General features: G+C 55.2%; 2 protein-coding genes across 2 annotated transcripts; one reads left to right on the top strand and one right to left on the bottom strand.

Moving 5' to 3' along the window:
- Positions 1–5,195: 5,195 nt before the first annotated feature.
- On the top strand, positions 5,196–8,525 carry ZNF784 (zinc finger protein 784). Its single transcript, XM_014856688.3, has 2 exons — positions 5,196–5,345; positions 6,594–8,525. The coding sequence occupies exons 1-2, from the start codon at positions 5,268–5,270 to the stop codon at positions 7,488–7,490; spliced, it is 975 nt and encodes a 324-aa protein (XP_014712174.1). The 5' UTR covers positions 5,196–5,267; the 3' UTR covers positions 7,491–8,525.
- Positions 8,526–9,508: 983 nt separating this feature from the next.
- Positions 9,509–20,669, bottom strand: ZNF865 (zinc finger protein 865). The gene is made up of 2 exons (XM_070498235.1): positions 20,448–20,669; positions 9,509–14,390 (listed from the first exon to the last, which is right to left on the bottom strand). The coding sequence occupies exon 2, from the start codon at positions 14,361–14,363 to the stop codon at positions 11,196–11,198; it is 3,168 nt and encodes a 1,055-aa protein (XP_070354336.1). The 5' UTR covers positions 14,364–14,390; positions 20,448–20,669; the 3' UTR covers positions 9,509–11,195.
- Between the last annotated feature and the right edge of the window lie 1,144 nt (positions 20,670–21,813).

Below are 21,813 nucleotides of genomic sequence, written 5' to 3'. Positions count from 1 at the left end.
CTGAGGCGCAGAGAGAAAGTTCATTGCTCAAGGGCAGGCTGATAGCGACAGACTCAGAAGCGGACGCCCAAAAGACCCATCCTTCAACACAAGAGTCTTTTCTGTTGTCATCAGTGCAGCCTTCGGAGGCCAATCCCCCTCCCCACACCTCCTTTCGTTTCCAGCCCCCGATGGCTTTTCTAGCCTCAGCCAGCCCCTCTATGGTTTTCCCTCCTACCCATCTACTCACAGGCTTCCTCTCGTTCTCCTCCCACCTTGGCCTCTCTATTCGCCGCCAACCTCTCGATGGTTCCCCCGCTCCCTCATTCCCTTAAGTCGGCTCCTTCTCTAAACTCCTCGATATTGGCCATCTGTCTCCCGCGCCGTCGGGTCCGTTCTCTGGGCTGCCTCTCCGGTCCCGCCGACCGGAAACGGCAGCCAGTGGGAGAGTGCTTTTAAGGACAGCCTGGGAAGAGAGGAACCGTGACTTGTAGTGGGAGACCCTGGGGACAAGGTGCGCTTTTCAGGCCCTTGGCGAAAATGCTCCGGCTGGAAACTCCAGGCCCCGAGAGAAAGAATCCGCTTTGCGCTTGGGCCTCCCTCTAATCAGTGGGATCCCAAGAAGATCACTATCTACAGAGGAATTTCCTGTCCCTTGTTTCATTTTTGTTCTGGCAGCTAGACAAAGAATTAAAATTAAGTGTAGCTGCAGAGGTGGAAGTACCGTGAGGTTAATAAAGCTTAAGCATCCGAGGCTCCTCGTTTGCCCTGGGAAACAGTGTCAATAATTCCGAGGAGTTAAGATTAGTCACTGCTCGAAAAAACTTGCAATGCCCAGTAGCCTTAAATTCATGGATGAAAGAATCTGGAATAGGATTCTCCTAAACTTGACAACAATACTAATATTGGAACAAGTGTGGATCTGAGATTAAAGTTTCTTAAGCTATAAATAAAGTGTTTTGATCAAACATGTTAAAGGAAACGTCAGATTATCTTTCTATTCCCTCTATAGAAAGTGATATCATAAAATTGTTGTCATATAAAGATCCAATCAAAGAATATGGGAGAAAGTATTAGAGAGCTGGGGCAGTAAATTAATTAAAATACTGTGTGTACTTTTAAATTTGAGGATTGTATATGGTAATCGTCACCTTTTAAATTTTGTTATTGGTTGGAATTTATTTCATGTTAAATGTCTACTTGTATACCTTATTTTGTGTTTTAAATTTTGTGTTCTTTTCCTTAGTTGTATAAGATTCACACCCCCACAAAACCTGGATCTGTTCCTACCTCACTCATTGAGCTGTGGATAAACATTCGTTACTACTGTTAATATTATTGTCATTTACAGAATGACAGGAAGGTTTGAGGATGATCTCTGTGAGGATCCACATTGCACTTCAGACGCCATAGTTACCGGCTGCTTGTTCATTCACACGCTTATATAGTGATTCATTAATTTGATGAATGTTTGTTGAGTGCCAGTAACATCCCAGACACTAGTGGGGGTGCTGGAGATGCAGCAGGAAATGATCTAGACAGGGTCTCTACCTTCAGGGAACTTACAGTGTGATAAGAGTTATCCATGGAACTGATTTTAGGTTTTCAAAAATCAGACTTTTAAAACTATCTAAGGCACCCCCAAACACACACCTTTTATTATGAAAATGTTCAACCACGGAGAAAAGTTGAAAGAATTGTAAAGTGAACGTCCATATACCTACCATACAGATTTACAAATTTTAAAGTTTGATCCTAAAAGAACATATTCAGCCAATTCTTCTTCTTTTTTTCTTTTGTTTGAGGAAGATTAGCCCTGAGCTAACATCTGCTGCCAATTCTCTTCTTTTTGCTGAGGAAGACTGGCCCTGAGCTAACGTCCGTGCCCATCTTCCTCTATTTTATATGTGGGACGGCCATCACAGCATAGCTTTTGCCAAGCGGTCCCATGTTGGCACCTGGGATCCGAACCAGGAAACCCCAGGCCGTCGAGAGGCAGAACGTGTGAACTTGACTGCTGTGCCACTGGGCTAGCCCCCAGCCAATTCTTTTAAAAGGCAGGGGATCCAGGCCCAGCAAAGAGAAGTGATGTGCTCAAGGTAGGGACAGAAAGAAGCAGGCTTAGACCTCACCTCTTCTGATTCCAAGTCCAGGACTTTTTCTGCCATTTTCCACTGGATCCATGTAGCCAAACTTCTAGTTTCAGCTCATGAAACACACTGTTAGTGTAGTGCCAGATCCTAAGGGACTCAGAGGCAAACAGACAATAGGGGGAAAGGCAAGGAACCCACATTTATTGAGCACCAGCTGGTTTTAAGAATTATGCTCGACCCATAGCATTCTCAAAGTGTGGTATTCTCACTGCAACCCTGCCAAGTGGCATTATAGTACCCACTTTATAGATGACAACTGGACACTGAGAGGGCTCATCCCTTGCCCAAAGTTACATAGCAAGTGAATAGATGGATCTGGACCCAGGTTTGTCTGACTTGAAAGCTTATGATCTTTCCACTGAACTATGCTCTCCTTTTCAAACTCTGGTGCCCAACTCTTCTATCTCCATCAATTCAGTTATGCATTCATTCACCAAACATTCACTGAGGCATCTATATGCAGAGATGAAGTGGACCCAGCCCTCAAAAGATGGAGAACAGGGGCCGGCCAGGTGGCACAGCGGTTATGTGCACACATTCCACTTTGGCGGCCTGGGGTTTGCCCGTTGGGATCCCAGGTGCGGACATGGCACCGCTTGGCAAGCCATGCTGTGGTAGACATCCCACATATAAAGTAGAGGAAGATGGGCACGGATGTTAGCTCAGGGCCAGTCTTCCTCAGCAAACAGTGGAGGATTGGCAGAAGATGTTAGCTCAGGGCTAATCTTCCTCAAAAACAAAAAAATGGAGAACAGAGGATGAGTTCTGTGTGATAGGCCCTGTACCGTGAATTATCTCATTTAATAAAGAGAATCTCAATGAGAAACCATTTTGCACCCATCAGATTGGCAAAAACTTAAGTTTGACTACCAAATATTGATAAGGATGTCGAGCAACAGGAGCTTCCATTCATTGCTGGTGGAAGCATAAATTGGTAACAATTATAGCTAATGCATCGTGCCTAATTCGTGTCATAAAACACTTTATATATAATGACTCATTTAACCATCATAGCACATAACACTTAACTGTGTTAAGTACGATTATAATTTTCATTTTGCAAATGAGGAAACAGACAGAAAAGGCTGGCTTTCCACTAGACACAGCAGGTACATACAGTGCCTAGGGCCCATGACACTTTTAGGGGCCCACGAAAAAAATTTTTTTTTAAATCAGAAGACAAAGAATATAATCCAGCCTAGCTTATGTTCATCTTTAGACCAACACTGTCATAAAATATCAGTTTTTATATGTTTTGGGGCATGAACGGGCCCACAAAAGCACAAATGCCAGGGTCCATGGGGCGCTGCAGATAGTGGGTGGTTAAATCACTTCCCCAAGATGTCCCAGCTAGGAAGTGGTGGAGTTGTTAGGAAGAGCAGTGTGGCAATAGCTACCAAATTGAAGCCGGAAGTGGAAGGTGCTCATGTTCTTTGATCCAGCAACTCAACTCCCAGGTACATAATTTAGGGAAAATCTCTTTTGGGTTCAACGTACTTGAAAATGTCCATGGCAGTATTATTTGTAATAATAAAGTATTGGAACCAACCCAGTATCCATCAACAGGAGAATGAATTACATAACGTGGCATCATCACCCGTGACATTGACAACGGGTGACTAGACTACATGTATTGATGTACACAAATGTGAAAAATATATTAAAAATGTCAAGGGGAAAAAAATTAGAAAAGCTTACACCAAAATGGTATGATTTATCATAAAGGCATGAAAATATGCGGAATATCACATCATTTCATAATTGTAGCAAAATAAGAAAGACATGCATGGGGGTGATAAACAGAAAATGCAAAATCTAATAACATCAGGGGAGGGAGAGAGGGGAATGGATGGGGTACACAAAGGACTTGGATTGCATCTGTAATGTTTATTTTAAGTTTATTATCGTGTATGGTGAGCTATTTACAAGTATTCTGAATACTTTCTGTATACAGATATGGTTCATAATAAGATTAATATTAATAAAATGCTCCCTGTGTTTATCAGTTAAGATGGAATAGGTTATGCTGCAGTAACAAACAACCCAAAGTTCAGTGGCTTAACACAACAAACGTTTATTTTAAACGCCACATCTCCAGGGAAGAGCAGCACCAGGCTCCGCTCACTGCAGATACTCCGGAACTCAGGCTGATGGAAACTTCACTTCGTCCGACAGATCCCCAAGCACAGAAGGGCAGGAACAGAACACAGTGAACGGCTCCCTGGCTCTGACTGTGTGCTGAAGTCGACACACATCACTGCCACTATGGTTCATTGGCCAAATAAAAGCACATGCCCACGTTTAACTTCAAAGGAAAGCGCAATCTTATGTTCCCAGAGGAGGGGAAACAGTGAATTTAGGAATGATCACAATGTTTAGGCATCTCTTATCCTGCTCTTCCATAGAATACATTTAGAGGTGTTCCAAAGGTCTTTCATACCTTTTTCTCATTGGGTTTTACAACCCCCTACAGTTTCTACACGAGAAAATATGTACATGGTCCAGAGAAGTGTAGTGACTTCTCCAAGGTCACACAGCCAGGCCATGGAATGAATGGGTAGATAACTAAGACGAGCCCAGCCCTGTCCTTGGTGCTGCCGAAAACCCCATCTTGGGCTCTTTCCTCCAGAGTTTCGTTTCCCAAACGTCACACCAATGTGTGGATTTTCGCTAAATCCCAGAACCACCATGTTTCTGTCGGCTTAATATCTTTCTATAAACTGATAAACTGACTTAAAACTCCTAACACTCGTAAAGTTTGCCTCACTACGTTATCACGAGCCATGCAGAGGAGGTCACGACAAAAATGTGTAAAGTGAAAACAGAACAAAAGTTATTAAATGCTGGTGAGGGTCAATTGACTTTCACAGCCTACTACTGTAGTTGGTTAAAAAGAGAGATTCGAATGCCTTCCCAGCCGCCCCGGCGCCACACGCAGGCTCTCTCTTTTGGCAGGTTGACAGGTAATTTGGAAGAAAATGCATCACTTTCCTCCCCGGGTGGGGGGAGGGGCTCAGCCTCCCTGGAAGCCCAGCCCCGCCCTCCAGTGCGCCTGCGCGGTGGCTCTGACGCCAGCCCGAGTCCCGCCCCTTCCCTGTGCGACCACTGGCCTCGGGGGCGGGGCCTGGGCACAAGATGGCTGCCGCGCGCCCGGAGCCCCCGAGTCCGAGCTCAGCGGCCCCGGAGCCGCGATCCCCGGAGCCGCCGGACCTGGTGCGGGCGAGGAACGGGCCTGGGCGGGGAGCTCGAGGCGGGAGGAGGTCTCAGGGCAGGGGGCGGGGCCGAGGCGGGGCTTAGGGCTGGGCAGGGGAGGTATTTAGGACTCCAGCCCTGGGGGCGGGGCTTCTCGGGGAGGGCGAGGGGCGGGGATTGGGAGGAGCCAATGGGGTGGAGGGGCGTGGCCTGTTGGGCGGGGCCTGAGGAGGGGGTTGGGTGGAACATGTGGGCCTGGGAAGGGTCCAGGGAGAGGCATCTCAGAGATTGAGTTTGTGTAACTAGGGTGCGGAGCCTTCAGAGGGGCGGGGCCTCCGAGAGAAATGCTGGGGCTGTGAACTTGGGTAGAAGGTTGGAAAGGAGACTCTGACAGACGAAAGTGGGGGTTATGATGGGACACCCACGTTGGGATGGGGGAAGATGATTCTTCAAGGGTCTGAAGGATGCATCTCGAATGGCCAAGGGAGGATTTTGGGGGAGAAATAACAGCTCCAGGTGATTTTGGAACCTCCCCCAGGTTCCCCTACTGAAGACTAGAGAGTAACTGAGGACATTCATTCACTCAACAAACATTTACTGAGCTTCTCCTTGCGCTCGGTAGATAAAGAGGTGAACCAGACAGATAAGGACTTTATTTTCTTGGACTTGCAGTCTAGGAGGGGAGATAGACAATAAAGGAGATTTATCGTGTTATGTTCTATGAGAGAATTAAAGAGTGAGCTGATAGAGGTGGGTAGAGGGAACTAAATTTAGACGACAGCAGTCAGCTGTGTGCTGGCTTACAGTTACACAGGGGTCAGTGAGATAAACAGGAGCCAGGTCATGATGGATATTATGATGCTGGCTTTGGATTTTAAGCGCCGTTGGAGCTTTGAGAGGGTTTTGAGTGGGAAAGTGGCCTGATCTGACTTCCATTTTCTAAAGGTCATTCAGGCTGCCTCGGGGAGGTGGGATATACGGGAGCAGGCTAGGAACAGAGGTTCTGTTCAGGAGGCTTTTTCAGTTGTCGAGGTGAGAGTGATTGGCTTTTAACTGGGGTAGAGGAGAGAAATGGCTGGGCCCATGATGTATTTTGGACAGGAGGGGAAGTTGATGGGCGTAGGCAGAAGCCTGGAGGATGGAGAACGGGATCAAGAACTTGAGGGGCCCAGTAGGCTACAAAGGAGTGGATGTTTCTGTAAGTGTGGGCATGCTGGGGAGGCCTTGAGACAGGGTCCACAGGCTCCTCTTTCTTCTCCCCTCACCCAGGTCCTGGTGCCTGATGATGGCCACCCCACCACACCCCCGAGTGACCTCATCGAGATCCAGGTGGTGAAGGTGACAGACACCACGCTGGTGCCTGAGCCCCCAGAGCCAGGTTCTCTTCACTGTGCCTTGTGCCCAGCTGCCTTCCGGCTGGTCTCTGAGCTGCTGTTCCACGAACATGGCCACCTGGCCCAGGCGGAGGGTGGCAGGCAGGGTGGGGACCCCAGTCGGTGTCATGTGTGTGGCCACAGCTGTCCGGGCCCCGCCAGCCTCCGTGCCCACTACAGCCTGCACACCGGAGAGCGGCCCTACCGCTGCGCTCTCTGCCCCCGGGCCTTCAAGGCCCTGGCGCCTCTGCTGCGGCACCAGCACCGACACGGGGTGGAGCCGGGGACCTCACAGAGGCCCCCAGAGGCGGCCGCGGCGCGGGACCCGAGGCCCGGGGTGCCCCAGGAGAGGTCGGAGGTGGTGATGGCGGCGGCGGCGGCGGGCGCGGCGGTGGGGAAGCCGTTCGCCTGCAGGTTCTGCGCCAAGCCGTTCCGCCGCTCGTCGGACATGCGAGACCACGAGCGGGTGCACACGGGCGAGCGGCCCTACCACTGCGGCGTCTGCGGCAAGGGCTTCACGCAGTCCTCGGTGCTGAGCGGCCACGCCCGCATCCACACCGGGGAGCGCCCCTTCCGCTGTGCCCTCTGCGACCGCACTTTCAACAACTCGTCCAACTTCCGCAAGCACCAGCGCACCCACTTCCACGGGCCGGGGCCGGGACCGGGGCTGGGAGACTCTGGAAGCCAGCTGGCCTCGGGGGCCGAGGGGTCAGGGAGCGGGTGTGGCGCAGGAAACACTCTGGAAGAGGGACGTGGGGAGACAGCCAAGGTGAAGGTGGAGGTCGACCAGTAGGCTGAGGGAGCAGGGCCGCCCGGGCGTTAACATGGGAAGGAGGAGGCAGATTCCACGGGAAGAGGGGTGGGAAGAGGAGACAGGGGACAGAAAAGGGGAGATTGGGGGAGAGATGACCCAAGAGCTAACCGAGATAGTCATGCGCATCCTGAGAGCAGAGGAAGAACGCGGTTCAGGATGCCCACAGACCCGCACAGCACCTCTGTCAGACTCAGAGAAAGGCACAGATGCAGCCCTGTGGATGCCCTGCTAAATGCAAGGAACACAGGCTGGATTTCATTGCCCCCATTTGCCTGCTCATTGGGCTGTCCTTATGCAGGACACAGCAGCTTCTTGTCTCAGCAGAGCCTGGGCACTCCAGAGGGCAAGCCAGGGTTGAGTGGAAGGGGTGGAATCGGGGTGTGCCATAGTGTTCCTGGGCCAGCCCTTCGTCTGCAGAACCGTGGACTTATGATGGGGGCTCCCTAGGGTGGACTAGGATGGAACCTCTTGCCTACCTCACTGGATTGCACTGAACATGGGATGCCTACCCACCCCCAGGCAGAAGACGTCCACCAGGTTCTCCGTAAAGAGACTCTGGGATCCTAGCACCTCGAAGCCAGAGGGTCTCCAAGTCATAGCCGAGAGCACTCGAGCCTCAAGGATGTGTAAGCCTGACCGTAGGGATCTTGACTCCAAGAGCTGCTATGCCCACTCCCATGGTGGGCCCTCCTTCACCCACCCTGACTCCTCTTCAGAGGCAACTGAAAACCTGGACAGCAAACAGCCGCCTCATAGCCGCCTCCTAAAGCGTTAGGCTCGGAGCCCAGGTCTACAAAATAGCCTCAGGTTTCTCCAACTTCCTCCACTCCCAATTTGAAGCAAACGGTTCACTGCCTGGTCCCAGGCCATCCCAAGGACGGGCTGGGGGATGGCGGCATGGTGGTGGGTGTGGAATGAGAGTCGAGTCACTGCGGTGGGGTTAAGAGGAGGACTTGGGAGCTGGAGGTGGGAAGCCTCCAGATTTCTTTCTATTAAAGGACTTTGACAAGCGTTTCTCTATGTCGGCCTTGTGTTTGGGTTGTGTGCATTTCGGGGGTGGGGGCAGAAGGGCCACAGTGCGGTCTTGCCACCAACAGTGGATGGAAGCATACCTCTCTCCAAACCTCTGTGTCCTCATCTTTAGAATGGGGACAGTGTCTGGCTGTACAGAGATGTTATGCGGTTCAGCTATGGGAGTTGGGGCAGGGAAGTTTGGCAAAAGGAAGGGACTCCTGAGATCAGCGTGCTTATTAAAGAGGGAGAGCCCCGGGTTTGCACACTTTCCTGTTCACCCAACACCCCCAAGATATCCCACAGACAAGTCAGAATGTGAACAGAATTCATAACTGTTTCCCTCAAAGAAATATCCATGTTTCCTATCTCTTTGGCATCACCACCCAAGCTAGAACCTGGCAATTCTTCAAGCCTTCTTCATCCCTCACCCACATATCTAATCCCATATCGAATTCCCGCTATTGAGCCAGTTAAATATCTTTGGAATCTGAATGCTTCTCATCATCACTACTCTTGTAGACCACACCAACAGTGGTCTGACATTGGGATAACTGTCCAGCAGCTCAGCCTCCAGGCCCTGCCCTCTTCATTCTCCACACTGCAGCCACATGGGTCCTTCAAAAACACAGATCCCAGACTTGTCACCAACCCACAGCTCCTTGTGGCTTTGATAAGAAACATGAATGTGTATTGGAGCTGGGTGGCAATGTAAATAAATAAGAAAGGTGGCCGGGTTCAAGGAGAAAATACCAACACTAGCGAGGTGAAATACGGCGACTGACGCTTGGGCTCAGTATTGGGATTCGAACAGTGGTGGGAATTGGTAGATTGGAAAGTGTACACCCAGTCTGAAGAGGGTAATGGCTACTCAGCTCCCAGCAGATACAAACCATATTGCTAGATCTTTCCAATTTTTCAGAAGTTGCATTAGTTCACATTATGTAAAATCTTTTGATTTTCAAATGTTGGCAACTAAGTCAAACTTTATTATTATTATTTTTTAATGCACAGGCTAAACAAAATGTGTTAGCGGCTTGGACCCAGCCTGGTAGCTGCCAGCTTCCCACCTCTGGCCTATGAGATCATCCAAGTTCTGCCATTTGGAACTCAAGACCCTTCAGAATCCAGCCTCCCACACCCCCACCTCTCCAGCCATACCAATCTGTTTGAAACTCTCTGGAATAGCTGGGTTTAGTCAGACTCACCAAACCCTCCACCTGGAGTTCTCTGCCTGCTTTACCTGGTAAGCGCCTGTGGCTTTACGTCATCGTTCAGGCGTGACTCCTCCTGCGGGAGGCTCTTCACCCTCTAGTCTGATGAGGTGCCTCCCCTGTGCTCTCACGTCCTTTGGAGTGTGGTGCTCCATATCCATGTGACTTTTGAGCCCTGGGGCACTGGCACGAGGTCTGTCTCATGCTGTCTTCAGCATCAGAGCATGGTGGCCACACTGGGTTGCCGCCCTCGTGGGTCAAACTGGACTCTCCCAGGCAGCGCCCCCTGAACCGGCTCTGTCTTCAGGTTTCAGCGTAAGACAGCCGGGGACTGCAGTCTTGGTCCCACCGGGGATTTGCTAGGTGTCCTCGGAGCCTCTTTCTTCTCCAGAAGCTCAGCCTCATCCTCTGACAAATGAGATAACTAAACACACATCGCAGGGTGTAGATGTCACTGTTGCCAGAACCAAAATGAGGGCTTTTGAAGCAACCCCAAATCATCCTGGAGGCACAAGCAAGTGAGCTTTATCACAAACGGGAGTCCACCCAAGGCTTCCACATAGCAATAGCTCACCAGTTCTCTTCCATCTTCCTGAGGGCAGGAGGGTGTACAAGTCACATTTCCCCAGCATCCAGCAAAGGCCCCCGCAGACAGGGGACTTCGTGGGGAAAAGGGGCCGAGTAAACGAATGCTGAAAGCAACTTGAAGGGTAAGAAATCCAGGCACGTTGCCAGTTCCTGAGAGCAGAAACTTACCTGTCTTGTTCATCCCCCATTTGCCCAACTCACAGACTACAGCTTGGATGTGGCAAATCCTCAGTAAATACCACGTGAATGAGGAAAAGTAGAGAGCCTGAGGGTGAGGCGCGCGGCGCCAGGGAATCAAAATCCTAGAGAAACAAAGGTTCTCAACCTTCCATTTGCCAGCACTTAATCCCCTCTCCCTGGGATGCAAGAAAGAACTCCAGCGGCCCTGTTGATAAGATTTATTATTCTCCGCTCTGTACAAGCCGCGTCTGCCGCCCCGCCCCCCCCCCCCACCCCGACAATCCAAAAGAGCACCCTGTCACCCCTCGTGCTCTCTCCACTCCGCTCATATTCCACTGTCTGGCCAGAGCCCAAAAGAAGGGGGAGGGGCAGTTCAGACCCATCTCCACCGAGGCTTATTGGGGACAGAATGCTGTGGGGGCGGGGGGCCGATGAGGGTGACAAAACGGGGGTGGACGGAGGATCAACTTCAGTGTCTGGTGGGATGAGAAGAGGGCCAGAGAGGTCCAGGAGAGGAGTGATTCAGTCTTGAGTTTGTACGGCGTGCGCCTTGAAGGAGGCTAGTCTGTCCGAAGGTCTGAAGGACGGACGGGGCAACAACGAGGAGGGGGAGGAATCTGACCAGCCGCCCGGGGAGAGGCCAGTCCAGAAGGGGACATCTGACTGGAGTGGCGGATGGGAGACCCCCGGGTCAGGCATCCTTCCCGGCCAAGGTGCCCGCCCCCGCTCCAGGCCCCCCGAGGCCTTCGGCCTTGTGCGCCAGGCGGTGTTTCTTGAGACCATAGGTGTTGGCGAAGCCCTCGCCACACGAGGAGCAGCGGAAGGGCCGGCCGCCCTGGTGGGCCGCCAGGTGCTTGCGGAAGTAGCCGGGATCCTTGAAGGCCTTGAGGCAGGCGGGGCAGCGGAGCTCGGGCCGCGGCGGCTCGTGCGCGCGCTGGTGGCGCAGCACGGAGCTCAAGTAGAAGAAGCCTTTGCCGCAGTGCTCGCAGCGGTAGGCGCGCTCGCCCAGGTGTAGCCGCTGGTGCTCCAGCAGGTTGGAGCGGTAGCGGAAGGTCTTGCCGCAGGCGCCGCAGCGCTGGGGCCGGGCCACGGCGTGCAGCCGGCGGTGCTCCGCCAGGCTGGATGACTGCGCGAAGCGCTTGGCGCACACGCCGCACTTGAAGGCCCGCTCGCCCGTGTGCACCACGCGGTGCTGCCGCAGGTACCAGGAGCGCAGGAAGCCTCGGCCACACACGCCACACCGGTAGGGCCGCTGCTCCGTGTGGCAGCGCTGGTGGCGCATCAGCAGCGCCGCCTCCCAGAAGCGCTTGCCACACACCGGGCAGCGGAAGCCCCGCTTCTGCCGGTGGCTGCGGCGGTGCAGGAGCAGGTCGTAGGCACCCGCGAAACTCTGGCCGCAGAGGCCGCAGCCCAGGGTCCGCCGCACCAGGTGCACGTACTTGTGAGTCACCAGGCCCAAGAAATGCTTGAAGCTCTGGCCGCAGGTGGCACAGCTGAAGCGCTCTGGGCCCGAGCTGGCACCCCCGCCGCCCCCAGCCACCGCTGCCCCGCTTGCATCATCGCCCCCAGACACCCCTGCCAGAGCCGCCACGGCTGCCCCCACCTCTCCCGCCAGCCCGTTGTCCAGCACGCTGGCCGCATCAGTGCTGCTGGAGCCATCCGGGGGCTGCGGACCGCCGGGCGTGGGCGGGAGCAGGCGCTCCGGGGCCGCCTGGTGGACCAGCTTGTGCCACATGAGGTTCTCAATGAAGCCAAAGGTCTTGCCGCAGGCGTCGCAGCCGTAGGGCTTCTCCGCCATGTGGGCCTCCTTGTGGCTCATGACGTGGAAGAGATCCGGGAAGTGCTCGCCACAATCCGAGCACGCGTAGCTCAGTCCATCGGCAGCGCCCGCGGACGTGGCCGAGCCGCCTGGGCCACAGGTTCCCGGTGCCCCCTGGGTGGCCGGGAGGCCGGCGGCCCCGGCCAGGGCGCAGGGCAGCTGGAGCCGGTGCACCTGGCGGTGGCGGGTGAGGCTCTGCGGGTAGCCGAAGACCTTGCCACACAACTCGCACTTGTAGGGCCGCTCGCGAGTGTGCACCACGTGGTGCTTGCTCAGGTGGAAGGACTCGCGGAAGCGCTTCCCGCACACGGGGCACTGGTGCGGCTTCTCGCCGGTGTGGATGCGCTCGTGGCGCTTCAAGGTCTCCCGGCGCCCGAAGCCGCGCCCGCAGATGCCGCAGCAGAACGTCTTTCCCGGGACGCTGGCGCCGGAACCTCCGGCCCCGCTGGTCCCCGCTCCGCCGAGCAGCAGCGGGTGGGCCCCCAGGAGCGGGACGGGCACGGCACCGTACACGACGGCCGCTGCGGCCGCCGCTGCCTTCTCGCTGTCCGTGGCGGGAGGGTCGGGGGGCAGGAGATAGGGGCCCGGGGGGAAGGTGGGCGGGGGCTGCGGGACCGAGGCCGCCCCGTCCTTGGGCGCGTCGGGGGCGGCGGGCGGGGCGTGGGCTGCCTTGTGCCGGAGCAGGCTCTGGGGCGCCGAGTAGGACTTGCCGCACAGGTCGCAGGGGTACACGGGCCGAGGCCCCGCGGCCCCCGCCGCCGCGTGGGCCGCCTGGTGCTTGAGGAGGTAGGCGGCGTCGCGGAAGGCCTTACCGCAGATGCCGCAGGGCAGGCGCAGAAGGTCGGCCGAGTGCGTCTTCACGTGCCGCTTGAGGCTCTCCCTGCGGTTGAAGCTCTTGCTGCACACAGAGCAGGAGAAGGGCTTCTCGCCCGTGTGGATGATCTGGTGCTGGTGGAGGTGGCTGGGCTTCTTGAAGACCTTCCAGCAGAGCGGGCAGGCAAAGGGGCCCTCGCCGCCCCCCGCCCCCGGAGGGGGCGCCCCCACACCCGCGGGGGCGGCGGGGGCCGCGTTCGCGTCGGCCGAGGCGGCGGGCGCCGCGGGCGTGGCGGGCGGTCCCGAGGGCGCGGAGGTGGGGGCTGCGGCGGGGGCGCTGGCGGCGGGCGCCGGGAGCCCCAGCGGTGGGAGAGGCGCGCTGGGCTGCGGCGGGCCCCCGGCAGCAGGCGGCACGTCCTTGTGGCAGCGGCGGTGGCGGATGAGGCTGGAGACGTGGTTGTAGGTGCGGCCGCAGACGCCGCACTCGTAGGGCCTCTCGCCCGAGTGCACCAGCATGTGCTGCACCAGGTGCGAGGACTGCTTGAAGGACTTCTGGCACACGCCGCAGGGGAAGCGCCGCTCCATCAGGTACTTCAGCCTTCGGAAGTAGCCCTTGTCGTCCTTGGTGGGGTCGCAGGCCGCCCCTGCGGCGGGTCCCGGGGGGGTCTGCGAGGGGGCAGGAAGCGGTGCGGGGGTCCCGGCGGGAGTGGCCAGTCCCTGCGTCACCGCCGGCCCGGACACCGGCCCTCCGCGCTTCAGGTTCCCAAACAGGTGCTGGTGTCCCGAGAGGTCGACGATGCCCCACTGCGGGGCGGGGAAGGCAGCGTCAAAGAGGGGCGGCGGCGGGGCCCCGAAGGCGGGTGGCAGGGGCGGGTCGGGCTTCTTGGCTTGGGAAGAGGACGAGGAGGAGGACGACGACGACGACGAGGACGACGACGAGGACGACGAGGAAGGCGCCTCCGCCTTGGGCTTGAAGGTGGACTGGGGCGGGTAGTCATACTGCGGCGGCGGCGGCTGGGGCGGCGGCTGGGGCGGGGGCCCTGGGGTGCAGGGCAGGGCCACCACCGCCTTCGCGTGCTCCCCGTAGAGCTCCATGGGCTCGAAGCGCTGGTGGTTGAGGAACTCCAGGAAGTCGAAGGGGTAGCTCTGGAAGTGCACCCCGTCCTCGCCCCCTATGCCGCTGCTCCCGCCACCCCCGGCGCCGCTGCCCGCTGGGTTTGCCTCCATCTCGGGCGGGGTGGGAGACGGGAGACCCTGCGGAGAAGAGGACGGGGCTGAGGACACAGGACTCGCGCTGGCTCTCTCGGTGCGCCGGGGCCCCCCTCCCTCTGTCCTCCCAGCCCGGAGAGCAGTCTTCCTCCTGGTCCGCGGCCCAGAGACCTCTCCTCCTCCACCCCTCACCTCCTCTGTGTCCTCTTTGCTCCTCATCTCCATCCTGTCTCTCCGATTCCTTCCATCTCTCCCATCTTATCCAGGGTCCTCACATTCTTGTCTATCCATTCCCCGACCCTCTATCCCCAGGACTGGCTGCAGGCCCTCCTCTCCTTCTCGGACTCTGGTTCTCCCAGCACCCCAATCTCTGCTCTCAGTGCTGTTTGCAAACTCTCTTAGGCCTCTGCACCCTTAGGTGCAACTCTCTTAGGCCTTGCACCCCCCCCACACACACACCAGCTCTCTGTTCTCCATCTCCTCAGGTTTTGCCGTTGACAAATGGTAATAGTACTATCAGAGTGGTGAGAAGACAGCCCCTGGAACCAGAATGCCAGATTTGAATCTAAGCTGTGTGACCACAGGCAGTTCCTGAACCTCTCTGTGCCTCAATTTCCTCATCTACAAATGGAAGTGACAAAGCACATCCCTACCTCAAACGGCTGCTATCTATGTCAGGCTCTTCAGGGGGATGCTTCCTGGCCCTCTGTAAGCACTAGGTAAGGGGAAGGCATTCCCCTGTCATCGCTCCAAGAACCAGTAGTAGAAAGTCAGGAAAAACCAAGGCACCCGAGATGAAGTCAGTGTGGGGGAGGGGTGTGTCCTTTTACTACACTGGGAAGACCTGCTTGCCTGCCAGAAGCAAGTTACAGCAGGGGGGCTGGCACTGAGAGGAGGCACCTGATACAGCGGAAAACAGGGGCCAGGGCCTGGGCAGACCTGGTTCAAGCCCCATCTCCTTCCTGATCCACACTTGCCATTTCTAAAAGGGGGCGGTCACCCCGAGACTGCAGGAGGAGTTAAGCGGGCTGACAGAGGTCAGGAAACATGCCCGTAGGCAGAGCTCATTCAGTCCCCTTCAGTGACGTCACACCTGGGTGGAGCCTGATGGCAGAGGCTCAAGGAATACCGGTTTCTGCCCTCACCCCTGGGGGCTTTCCCTGTGCCCTCCACGATGGCAGTCATTCTCTGGGCACCTTCTTTACAGGACTGTCCATCCCAGGTGACTGCTGTCTACAACTGCCCCCACCCCACCCCCTGGAACCTCGGCTCCTGCAGTTGATCTCTGAGCCTCAGACCCACCCAGGGGCCTCAGACACCTCTCCACTGAGTCAGCGGGGAGCCAGCAGGAGAAGGGCCCCCGAGGTCCAGCATGCTTCTGGGCCATCAGCCCTCCCCGCTGGGGGCCTGGCTCTGCGCCCAGCCCACTGTAGGGGTCAGTGGGCCCACCAAGGCCAGGGCCCATCAGCCCCCATCTGCCCGACTGGCTCTTTCCCCCCATAGGTGTAAGGTGAGTGTCTCCTCCAGCCCCGCCTGGAGGTTGATATTTTTAGCCACCAGCTCTGGGTGTCCTTGGACAAGACTCAATATCCCATGCCCTTCACACCCCCTCTAGTTAATCTGATCTCCGGAAGGAGCAAAGGCGTGGCCAGGGTGGTGGTGGAACCACAGACAGAGCCAGCACTGGAGGGGGCTGGGTGACGGGGAGGAGGGCAGCGATGAGGGTGCATGGCAGAGAGGAGGGAAGGTGTCTTGGGAAAGCTGCCACTGGCCTGGCCCACCTCCATTAGAGCACAGGGTAATGATGGCCTCTGTTGACTGGGCATTTCCTACAGGCCAGCCACCACTCTAAGCATGTCACATGTACTCACTCACTGAATCCTCACCATGACTCTATTAGACCAGGACATAAGGACTGTTGTTATCCCTGTGGGACAAATGAGAAAACAGAGGCACGGAGAAGTCAAGTGACTTGCCCAAGGACACAGCAAGTCTGTAGCTCGACCTACCCCTGCCCCTCCCAGAGTTGTTTTACCAGGGTTGTTCCCTGAGGTGGAGGAAGGTGGGGGTGGAAGTGTGGGGGTAGGAGCCTTATTTGGGGGTGCTGTCTGGGTTATGAGGGGCATTTATACATGGGGCTGGTGGGAGGGAAAGGTGGTTACCGTCCTAACAGACGGAGCAGTGATGTGGTGAGACTGTGCCCTCTGCCTGGAACATTCTTCCCCAGATCTCAAGGCTCCCTCAGTGCCTCCTTCAGGCCTCTGCTCAGATGTCACGTCCAAGAGAAGTGACACCCTCCACCCCATCACTTGCCTGCCCCTCGTCCTACTGCATTTTTTCATCATGGTCATTGCCACCAACTCACTGTGTACATTTCCTTTGTGGTGTGTTTACTGTCTGGCCTCCTCACCTAAGAGAGCGAGGACCTGGCCTGTCTTGTTCACCACTGTGCCCCCAGCACCTAGCACCTAGACTGGCACAGTGTGGGTGCCCCGTAAATATTTGCTGGCATGTGGGAATTAAACAATACCCACCTAAATCACCAATGGGTGCACCAAAAAATCAGATGAATAAAAAATTAGATGAATAACAATGGAAACACAACATACCAAAACTTAGGAGATGCAGCTAAAGCAGTGCTCAGAGGTAAATTTATAGCTGTAAATGCCTATATTGATAAATAATTGTTGAATGAGTAAAGGGATGAGACTAAGCTGCCCAGAACTCCTTAAGAGAGGGGAGGGGGACATTTAGCAGAGATGATGCTGACATGGGGGGGGGGTAGTCCCCAGGAGAAGGAATTCTGCGGGCAGTGATGTTATGAGGAGGGCCCGGGGGAGGGCAGGCAGAGGCTGAAGGGCTGCCACTGAGAAGGGAGCAGGGAATTCATCAGGCGCACGATTATTTCCACTGGGAAATGAGACAGTTCCTCTTTCAGGGGACCTAGGCCTTAAGTGGTGTCTTTCTAAAAGAAGATCTGTCACGGGAGGGTTTCACACAGAGAGGCATGATGGGGGGAACCCCTCCCAAGGGGCATGGGTCCAACAGCAACCACAGCCATAATCATAACAGCTCATGTTTATTGTTCAACCAGTTTCATAGGTACCATCACCCTGATGCCTCACAATAGTGCTGTATGGTCATTGGTCCCATTTTATAAATGGTGAAACTGAGGAGAAGGGGTGGGCCATTTCCCCAAGGTCATGTAGCCAGTAAAGGGGAAAGCAGGTGTTGGATTCCAGGTCTCCCTGATGTCAGGACCTGCGGGCCACTTCACTGCAACAAAGATGCCTTGTGATGAAATTCTGGTCTGTTAATGACAATAATGGTGACATATACTAACATGTAACACTGAATCAGACCTTTCTACATGCCAATACACTTCTAACTCTTTTACATGTGCTGACTCAATGAATCTTCCCAATAACCCTAAAAGATGGTCACAGTTATTAACCCTATTTAACAGAGGAGGAGACTGAGGGCAAGAGAGGTAAATTAATCTCCTAAGGTCATACCACTAACGAGCGGCAGGGCCGGGAGTTGAAGGCAGGTGGTGAGGCTCCAGAGTGCATGCTGTTGTCCCGTCTTTCAATATTCCTCCAAAATAAAGGAAGGACCCATTCGCCTTACACTGGAAACATACTTTGCCCCACCCACTTTCCTGCCACCGAACCTCAGGCCTAGCCACAGACATTTACTGAACACTCACAGGGCCTGTACTAGGTGCCTGATGTTGCTTGTCTCACTCAAACTTCACAACAGACTCATAAGATAATTTATACACAGGATGACTAAGGCAAAACCATGTCCCTCATCTGCTCAAAACCCTACAGTGACACCATCTGACTCAAAATCAAAGTCCTTATAATGTACACAGCCCCCATGGCTTCCTGGCTGCTCTTCTAACATGCCAGCTCCATTCCTGCCCCAGAGCCTTTGCACTGGCTGTTGCTTCTGCCTGGAATGCTCTGACTCCACATATACACCTCTCTCACTCTCTCACGTCTTTGCTCAAATGCCGTCTGCTCAGTGAGGCTCTCCATGACCGCTGTAACCCATCCGCCAGACCCACACTCCTGTCTCCCCAGCCTGCCTCATTACCCTCCTTTCCAGTCAGCATCATCTAATAAACCATATATTCTGCTTATGTCTGTCTTGGTGGCAGCCTCCCCTCTAGAAGGTGGGCTCCATGCAGGCAAGGATTTTATCTGTTTTGTTCACTGCTCCATTCCCAGGACCTGAAACAGTGTCTGTCTCCAAAAATATTTGTGAAATAAGTGAATGAATGAGGCTAGGAAAAGAAGGCGTGGTTTGCTCAGAGAGATAAACACTAGTGGAATCCAGGACCCATCCTCTTAACCACTGCCCTCTTCAGGGAAGGGAGCTGTTAAGACCCCCTGGAGGGGCAGAGCTGTCCACAGGAGGGAGAGTTACACACAGGTGTCACTTTTTAGTGTGAGGCTTTCTGGGAGGACAAGATGACAACAAGACTCTCTTGAAAGAGGTCTTCCTGACACCCTTTCTGACCCTGCAGCCCCTGTAACTCTACACCCTTATCCCACTGTATTTTCTTCACACATACACACACATTTTGTTTTTTAACTGTCTGCCCCATGAACTAGCATATGCACTCCATGAGCACAGGGATTCTTGTCTATTTTGTTCTCTGCTGCATCCCCAGTGTACAGGAGGTGCTCATTAAACAGTTGTTGAGCAATGAATCAATGAACAAATGAAGAAAATTCTGGGCTCGGTAGAGCTGACATAGGCCAGATAATTGATCGAAATGCCCTCCCCTCCAAGGCCCTATGAGATCAAACCCCTTCTCCCCCAGTTCTTCCCTTCAATTCCTCCACTCCAACCTCACAGGCCTTCCCTGTCACTCCTCTACACACCATGTTCATGACACCTCAGGGCCTTTGCACTTGCTATTCCTTCTGCCTGGAACAGGCCACCTAGATCTCTGCATACTAACTCAGGTTTTGTCTCTGAAGTTGCTCATCAGGCTCTCGGAGAACGCAGAAGACAGCATTTATCTTGTTTATTTTCTTGTTTTTGATCTGTCTCCTCAATGAGACTGTAAAACCCTACAAGATGGAAGACTGGGTGCCTCTCTCTCCTTCACAGGTGTATGCCCTGAACTAGGTTCAATGAAGAACGAGTGAATGAATGAATGCCTAGAGAAAAAAGAGGTCACGTGCTAGTGAAGCTAGGGGTCTTCTCTAGGATGTCCAGGAGAATGGAGGGAGAGGTGGGTAAGAAGTGGCAGGTCAGGGCGAGAGTTGTTAGGGCCAGGGAGAATTAAGAGGGGGAAAGCCTCCCAGTGGGGGCACTGTTCTGTGGGAGAAGGACTGAAGACGGGAGCTGATCCAGATAAGGGTGCGGTAGGAGGGGGCAGAAATAGTCCATGGGAGTCTGGGACTAAACAGGCAGCTATTTCTACCTGAAGGAAGAGAGGATGTGGGTGTGAGAGCAGAACTCTAGAGGGAGCTGTTCTTTGGGGAGGGTTGGGGGGCTGAAAGGGGTATTCTCAAGGGGAATTACTGAGGGGGCTGAAGGAAAAAAGGGCATTGTTGGCCGCTGACCAGAAAAGAATTTTTACACCAAGGAAGGGAGTGTTCTGCGGAGGGGGGTGTTAGGAGCTTTAGGAGGCTGTTATGTGTGGACAGAGATAACGGGGGGCAGTTGCACTAATGCAACACTCTTTGGAGGCAACCTATAGGGGATACTAACGGAGGGTTCACGGGTAGCTGCCCTGCATGGGGGGCAGGCAATGCTGGTGGCATGTTGGGGGCTGTCCTGGAGGAAGCAATGACGGGGGACTATCCAGAAAGGATCCTATGAGAATGCATTAGTGGGGGGCCCTGGCAGCAGTCTGGGAGATCGCCACGAATGAGGACATCTTGGCAGCCGTCCTACATGGGGGCGTTGATGGGGAGATATCTGGAGAGGTCTTATGGGGTAGCAGTGATTGGGGGCCCCCTGGCGAGGGCCTGGCGGGAGAAGCACTGATGGGGACGTTCTGGGGACCAGAGCGGGCCAGGGCGGGGCCCCCCGCCCTCGCTGCCCCCAGGCCCCCGGGCCACGCGCCCCGTCACTCACCGGCGCCGGGGTCTCCGCCGGGAGGAGGCCGAGGAGGCGGAGGAGGCGCCGCCGCTCGGGGGAGACCCGAGGGCCCGACCGGAAGTGCCGCCCCCTCCCCCTCCCCGGCTGCCCCGCGCCGCCCGCCCGCCGGCCCGCCCGGAAGCGGAAGTCGCGCCCGTCTCGGAGGCGCCGGCGTGGAGGAGCGGAAAGAGGAGGCGGTCGCGACGACCGGGAAAGGGAAGTGCGCCTGCGCACTGGCTCAGGGACGCAGGAGGGAAGAGCCTTGGCCGCTTCCGGTGCGCGAGCTGACCAAAGTGCGCCTGCGCCCTGAGCGCCCACCTCTTCCAAGGGCACCGCCCACACGCTCCGCACATACGGTTGAGCCACGCCCCTCGTGTAAATCTACACTTAGGCCCCGCCCCCAGTTCTAAATCACGCATATTTCAGAGCTTAATTATCATAAGCTCCGCCTATCGTCTCAAAATTCGTCCTCCTCGCCCCAGTCTCAAGAAGTCTCTCCCGTTCTTCCGCACCTCCAAGCACCTACTCTCTAGAAGTCCATCAGTCCCTCGTAAGCCCCGCCCCCAGCCACACCTCTTTCCTTAGGCCCCGCCTCAGCCTCTTAGGCTGAACCACGCCCCCTTGCGCTTAAGCCCAGCACCTTCCGTCCACAGCATTTAAGCTCCACCTCTAACAGCTGCGCGATATTTCTGCCTTGCACCTCTAAAGCGTTCCCTTAAGTCGGTGGTTCTCAAAGTATGGTTCAGAGACCAGCAGCAGCAGCACCTGGGAAATTGTTACAAACGGAAATTCTCAGGCCTCCTGCCCCAGACCTTCTGAACCAGAAACCCCGAAGGTAGGGCCTAGGGATCTGTCTTGTAAAGTACTCTTTAGGTGATTCTGACGCAGGTTGAAGTTAGAACCACAGCTCTAATACACTTTACACTGCCCCCTCCTATACTGTCTATAAGCCTCGCCCCTAACTCGGTCCCCACCCCCTAAGCAGTTAGGACCAGTTCTACTCAGCCGTTCCTACTAACTCCCCCTCTCTCAGGGACTTCTTTAGTTACTCCTCTCTTAGGTGCCTCCTTCTCTCCCCTTGGCCTGAACAGCCTGAATGCCCACAGCTCAGCATCTTCTCCTAACAGTTAAGTCCCACCTCTCCTGACACCTTGCTCTCCCGCAGTTTCCCCTTGAAGCCTCTCCCTTCAGATAAACGCTACTCCCTCTAAATGCTCTCTCACTTTCTGACCGCCTGCCTCTGAACCAACTTAAGCCCCACTCCGGTTCTCAGCACCTTCTCCTAAGCCCCGCCCGTAGTTCTCACCTCCTGCCCCATAAGCCTTGCCCCTCACTTCCAGCCCCGCCTCCTGCTCCCTCAGCC

This window comes from Equus asinus, chromosome 26 (assembly GCF_041296235.1).
Source record: "Equus asinus isolate D_3611 breed Donkey chromosome 26, EquAss-T2T_v2, whole genome shotgun sequence".
NCBI classification, from domain to species: Eukaryota; Metazoa; Chordata; class Mammalia; order Perissodactyla; family Equidae; genus Equus; species Equus asinus.
Note: the sequence above shows the minus strand (reverse complement) of the source record. Positions and strands in the feature narration are given on the sequence as shown.

Excerpts from the sequence above, each read along its gene's own strand:
- ZNF865 (XM_070498235.1), bottom strand. The coding sequence starts at position 14,363 with ATGGAGGCAAACCCAGCGGGCAGCGGCGCCGGGGGTGGCGGGAGCAGC.
- ZNF784 (XM_014856688.3), top strand. The coding sequence starts at position 5,268 with ATGGCTGCCGCGCGCCCGGAGCCCCCGAGTCCGAGCTCAGCGGCCCCG. Across the intron at positions 5,346-6,593 it reads CCCCGGAGCCGCCGGACCTG|GTCCTGGTGCCTGATGATGG; the intron begins GTGCGGGCGAGG and ends CCCCTCACCCAG.